Here is a 6000-nt window from a genome sequence, read left to right on the forward strand (position 1 = left end):
TTTGAGCAAATGCTCAAAAGTTCGACACCAAGCTGCTCTAGCCAAAGCAGGGGTCTATCCACTGCCCACCGTGACCCCTCAGCCACGCTCCCACAATGCCAGGAACTCATTAATCTCTGTGATAGCATTTCTTGTACTGAATTTCAATTTGTTTTCATTTCTGTCTCTCCAACTCCACTTACATACCCAATGCCTAGCACAGTTCCTGGGACATACTCAAAGGCTCAGGACACACTACTGAAATGAACTACGTTAGGTGTGTGGGGAAGAGGGGACTTCTCAGACAAATGAGGCTGGGTCTCTATCCTTAGGCTCTCTCCCAGGTCAGCTGTGGTGGTCCGTGGTAACCTGTGCTCAAGTGCACAACTTCTAAGTACCTCCCCTGCTCACCATTAGCCTCCCTTCCCCTATCTGGACTTCTCTGATGACTCCCACCTGACTCTGACCTCCCCAGAACACCAAGACCCTTCCACACACATTAGAGCTCTCAATATTTGTACTCACCTTGTTTCTGAGCACATAGCTCTGTGTGTACGTGCTTTTTCCCCGTCAGATTAGGAACTCCCTGAGAGCAGACAGCGGGCCTCTTTCAAACTCTGACTCACTCTGACATTCTAAGCATATCCAGACCATACTTCGCCCCTAAATACAAGTGCTTAGGAGACGGGAATGGGAGAGTTAAGCAGCCTGGATCTTGTCCCAGAATTCTCAGTGGGTACCCAACCCCCCAATCAGGCTTAAGCAGCACTGAGCAGGGGTCAGCTGCACACAGAACATCCCTTCTCTTGCCCGCAACCAGGGATCTGGAAACCTCGCATCTCACCTCCTCCTCCACCCTTTTCCTCACAGTGAGCTTCAGGCCAGCCCTGACCTACCGTTCTGGATAGAATCAACCCAGCCCTCTCCGCAGCTGTGGGGGAGAGGGGCGGATACCAGTGGAATGAAAGAGGCTGCTGTTCCACATCCCCGTCCGGACCTTCTCACTCCAAGTTATCTACGCTATTGGTCTGGCTACTTGTCTCTCTTTCCATTACACGGGGAGCTCTGAGAGGCCAGACCCTGGCTTACTTTTTGTCTCTATGATCCCAGCACCTAGCAGAGCAGCACACTGGAGCGTTTAATTAGCATTTGTTAAATGAGTAAGTACGGAAGCCGCCTTAAGTTCCTCTCACTTCCTTCTCCTCACCTCCCCCAGGCCAAACAGACTGGGGACTCCCCCTTTCTGCCTTCCTAAGAATTTCTTTTTCTAAAGACTAAGTGCTAATCCTCACACCCCAGCTCTTGCATGGTCTTAGAAGAGAGTGGTGCCAGGAGAAGGGAACAAGTTGTGACACAGAGTGACGGGAGCCTTGAAATCCCGTCCCTCGGTCACTGCAGAAACAGGACCCTCCTCTGTGCCTGCCCCCTCAGATATCCAAAGCCAGAACCTCAACCCAGGTTCAGCCACCTCAATGTGCCTCTGAAAGAACCAGCCCTGTAAGCCAACCCACGGCAGCTCAGGGAGCTGGCTAGGCCTTGCTCCAGCAATCTGGGGAACCAGCTCCTCTTTCTGCGTGCCTCGGTTTATCTCTGCGTAGCCTTTGTGATGTCAAACAAGGCATGCAGGGTGAGATTCATCACACAAAACTAGGAAATATGTACATTGTTATCAGAACCCCCCACTCAACCTGAGCCCCAATCAAGCACTTCAGCATCAGAACCTTCATCCAATCAGCTCTCTCTCAGCATCAGCTTCAGGTGAGGCCTCCCCAGACCAGAAAATGCCCGGGGAGGCTTCCCACCCCACCCCCACTCATGATGGGAGGGGGCGCAGAAGGGTGACCAAGCGAGGACAGCCAGTCCCCCAACTGCACGCCCCCCTTGCCAGGCGCTGCCTGAGTGCCGTTCAGAGTTGCCGCACATGAGCTGGAGTCCAACCACTCAGATTCTAAAGTGCGGGAGCCTCGCGGAGAAGGGCAGGACCCGTCAGCAATTTGCTCTTTACCTCCAATTTAAGCCTCAGGGTTTTAGGGAAGATGGGATATTTCCCAAGACAGGAATTGGACCGCCACTCCCTATTTCACGGGCTGAGTGTGAATGAGTCTCTTTCCTCGTTCGTGTTATTCTCATTCTTTCTCTTTCTCTATACACACACACACACACACACACACACACAACCTTTAGCTGAATCCAAAGACAAGGAGGAGAAATTACTCCCTCAGAAGTGCTAGCTTGGTCAAGACAAAAGGTAGAATGTACTAGATGCGGAGCAGACCCCCATCACCTTCAATTCTTCCTGCAGTGCAATTTCACCAGATCCCATCACTCCCAAACCAGAGGGGAGGACAGGTCTCTGCCTGCCTTCTCCTCTCTGCCCCCACTCCCACAGCTGGGATGGCCCTACTCCCAGGCCTCCACTCTCCACACACATTTTCCCCAGGCTTCTCCTACTTATGTCTCAGGTGCAGTGGGTTCTGAACCTGCTGGTGTCTGACCCCATACAAACAATTCGACTCCTGCCCAGCCAGGTCTCAGAGCCCTGCGGTCTGCCCTTGCTGGAGATTTGACTGGCGCCCAGCAAGGCGCACCACAGCTCCAAGGGTAGACAAGACACACCAGGCCCTCATCCCGGGAGACAGGCAGAAAACAGGCACTGTCATCTGCTCCTCCAGACTGAGGAAGGAGGCATCTCTGCCCAACACACACACACCACTGCCCAACACCCACACACCACTGCCCAATGCCAGGAAGGAATCAGGAGCAGAACCTGGCTCAGGGCAGGAGAGGGGCTGCCATGGGGACCAGAGGCTAGGTGATTCAGCACTCTGCCCACTCTCAGCCCAGCCCCTGGACCACACTCACAACAGTTCCCAAAGCCAAAGTGCTGACCTGGAGGCTGAGGAAGGACCCTTTCTAAAATCCAAAATCTCCAGCCCTCCAGTGGGGCTCCTCAACCAGACCTTTGCATCCCAGGGCTCAGATCAAGACCAGGAAGAGGCTACTCAGCCTGTTCCTTGGAGCCTGCCTCTTCCCCACCCTAGTCTCCCAGTGCTTAGCTCCCCCCGACCCCAGGCCATCTAGGAAACAAACCTGAACAGCTAGGAGTGGCTGCAGAGGAACATAAGAGAGGCCTACTCACCCCAGCATCCTTCACCCCCAAGCCATGAATAGGACCAAACATGCAGAAAGGGGTTATAGTGGATTCCACCACAGCGAGCACATTGGGCCTTCAGGGCCTAGGCCTCCCCACACAGGGAAGGAGGGCCCAGGTGAGGGGGTCTCAGCACAAACCGTGTGGCTACAAACAGCACCAGGAAGGGCAGGTGGGGAAGGCGATGGGTGGCAGGTCAGCTAACAGCCAAGGGGGAGAAGAAGATGGGGGTCCTGAGAGGGACTAGGGTGCAGGAGGAAACCAAGAGGCAGCTGGGAAGGGGCTGGGCCAGGGTGTACAGAGGGGGCCTGGGGAGGACAGAAATTGTGAGGGAGCTGATGGAGAGACAGGCACAAGGAGTGATGGGAGCAGAGGTGGGGACCAGACCAGGGGAGGGCAAGGACAGAGGCTGATGTGCAGGGAAAGAAAAATAGAAGGATGGGGTCATACAAAGTGGGGTGTGGAGGTAAATGGAGGTATAAGGGCAGGGCTCCCGGATGAGGCAGGGACGGAAGGAAAGAGGGAAGAGGAGGAGGATGCAAGAAGGGGGAGGGGACGCGGCCAATGAGACAGAAAGGGTGTTGGGGTGGGCAGGGGGTTGGGAGCTGGATGGGGGTGGGGTGCAGACATGGACAGAACAGGATGGATTCAGGGCAGGTGACGGTGTGGAGAGGAGAAGGGACAGAGACGTGGACGGAGGGGGATGGGGACAGGTCGGGGCATAGAGATGCACAGAGGAGGGCGGGAACAAGGGGGTGTCGCTAGATGGGTTTCCATGACCCCTATTCTACCCCATCCCATCTCTCTGGTGTCCGCGCTCGCTCACCTCCAAAGGCTAGTGCTCCGGCCCTGGGCGCAGTGCGTGCTGTCCGCGGCCGGCGCCGCCACCTCCCCCGCGTCCCCTGCAGCGCCTCTCGCCGCCAGCCGCCGCATTAGGGCAGAGACCAGCCCGTGCGCGTCTCCCGGCGGCCGGCGCGCCCCCGACACCCTGCGTGCGCGCCGCCGCGCCCCTCCCTTCACGCGCCGAGTGGGACAAGGACGCAGGAGGAGGAGGGAGGGAGGCTGGGCGCGGCCCGGCCCGGCGAGTTGAGGAGATGTTCGCAGAGCCTGGACGGAAAAAAGGCCCTCGTTTCTCTTCTCACCGACCCGCCGGCGTCTTCGCCGACTGGCGTTGAGAATGATAATTATTGGTGCGCGCTTCCGCGCGCTGAGCGCCTACTGCGCGCCGAGCACAGGGAGCAGATAAGCTGACGCCCCGGCTGTATCACGTGTTTGTCCTGTGTATGCCCCTCCACCAGCAGACTGTGACTTCTTGGGAGCAGAAATCTGTGTTGAGCTTCTGTTCCCAAGGATACTTGCTTATGGTGTACTCTCCAGGAACGTTTGTTGATTGAAGAGTTGTTGGATCCCGAATTGGGGATGTGAGAAAGGTTGTGACACCTGCTGGGATGGAGTGGTCTTCTTTTAAAAATGGGAGATTCCGTCTGCCCAGTAGGGGCTCAGGCCCTGTCGAGACTTGAGATAGAGTGGAAGAAGCCCAGGACTGGGAGGCCAGAGATCCGAGCGTTAGTCCTGGCTCTGTGATTAACTCTGACAAGGGCAAGACACCTCCCTCTGGGCCTCAGCTTCCTCAGTGGAACAATGAGAATTTGATTGGATGGTCCCTTCAGGTCCCTTCTAGCTCAGACATGCCTTAGGCTCTGGCTAAGGTCCACAGGCAGAGACCTGAGCTCAGTTATCACCTGAAACAGTGGAAAGATCTGGGCTGGGGAATTATAGAATCTTAGACTTGGAAGCTGCTAGTCCAGCCCCCGATCCCAAACCACAGTTCCCTCAGCAGCCTCCCTCTGAGGTCCCTCAAGGCCACATTCAGCCACCTTCTCTGTCTCACACAGCTCTTGCTCTGTCACTGCCTTCTCTGAGCTGCTCCCACCTGCCTCTCTGTGTCCCCTCCAGCAGTGAGCTCTGGGAGAGCAGGCAAGCATCTTGTTCCCCACTCTGTCCAGCCCCAGCACATGGTAGGTGTTCCATAAATACTTGCTGAAGGAATTAATGACCACTAGTGATAGATGGATTCATCCAGGTAACTGACAAAATGCTCCACTCCATTTAGGGACTTTGAGACCTACAGTTACAGCTACTGGCAAAGACTATGCCATGGGAAAGGGGGAGATTGATATGGCAGGACCTGAAAGCACAGCTGCTCGTAGGGATCAAGGACCCTGGGCAAAAGGTTTTGCAGGGTCCTTGTCTATACAAACCATTTGATTTCACTCAAAATCTTGTCTCAGCATCATTCTGGCTGCCTGATCTCACACAGTCCTGTGAATGAAATAGCATGCTGTAAACGAAACAGTGGAGCTGGGCCTAACTACAAGGCCCTGGGATGACCCGGTAGCAGCCAGTCCTGGAGCTTCTGGGGGTGTCTGGTCAACTCCATTGGAGACAGGCAGGAGGGAATGTAGAGGGTGGGAAAATTCTCTGAAGGGGAGAATCTGGAAACCAGGGTGCCCCATCCAGATGGCACTACTGGCCCCGGCCAGCCCCAGGCACTGGAAGGACACTTAGAAAACTTAGAGGAAACTGCTTCAAAGCACCAGGGCTCCTCAAGCCTGGACCCAGCCTGGACTCCTTACTGGGAGTGTCCAGCTGTGACCGGTTCCATGGGATAAAGAAAATAATTTTCCTTTTCTAAGCACCTATTGTAGGTCAGCTGCTGGGTTTCTTGTCGAGATCACTCGGTTTTTACAGTGCTAGGAGGTAGATATTTTATAGGGAGTATTGCGTAGTAGTCATGGCATCCAACCTAGAGGCAGCCTGCTAGGGTTCAAATCACACCACCACCACATCGGGTCTGGGTGACCTTGGGC

General features: G+C 55.2%; 1 protein-coding gene across 6 annotated transcripts in view; it reads right to left on the reverse strand.

Annotated features, from left to right (window-relative positions):
* Window positions 1-4104, reverse strand: part of NFASC (neurofascin) — a 180941-nt gene extending 176837 nt beyond the window's left edge. For 4 of the 6 annotated variants that reach the window (XM_058540253.1, XM_058540249.1, XM_058540250.1 and 1 more), the window contains exon 1: window positions 3957-4101. In XM_058540253.1, the coding sequence (XP_058396236.1) occupies window positions 3957-4063 (107 nt within the window). In that variant the 5' untranslated portion in view covers window positions 4064-4101. Of the gene's footprint in view, window positions 1-3956 lie in introns of all 6 variants that reach the window. The other 2 variants (XM_058540252.1, XM_058540251.1) reach the window with 2 other exon arrangements.
* Between the last annotated feature and the right edge of the window lie 1896 nt (window positions 4105-6000).

The sequence above is a fragment of the Diceros bicornis genome, chromosome 4 (genome assembly GCF_020826845.1).
Source record: "Diceros bicornis minor isolate mBicDic1 chromosome 4, mDicBic1.mat.cur, whole genome shotgun sequence".
Taxonomy (NCBI): Eukaryota; Metazoa; Chordata; class Mammalia; order Perissodactyla; family Rhinocerotidae; genus Diceros; species Diceros bicornis.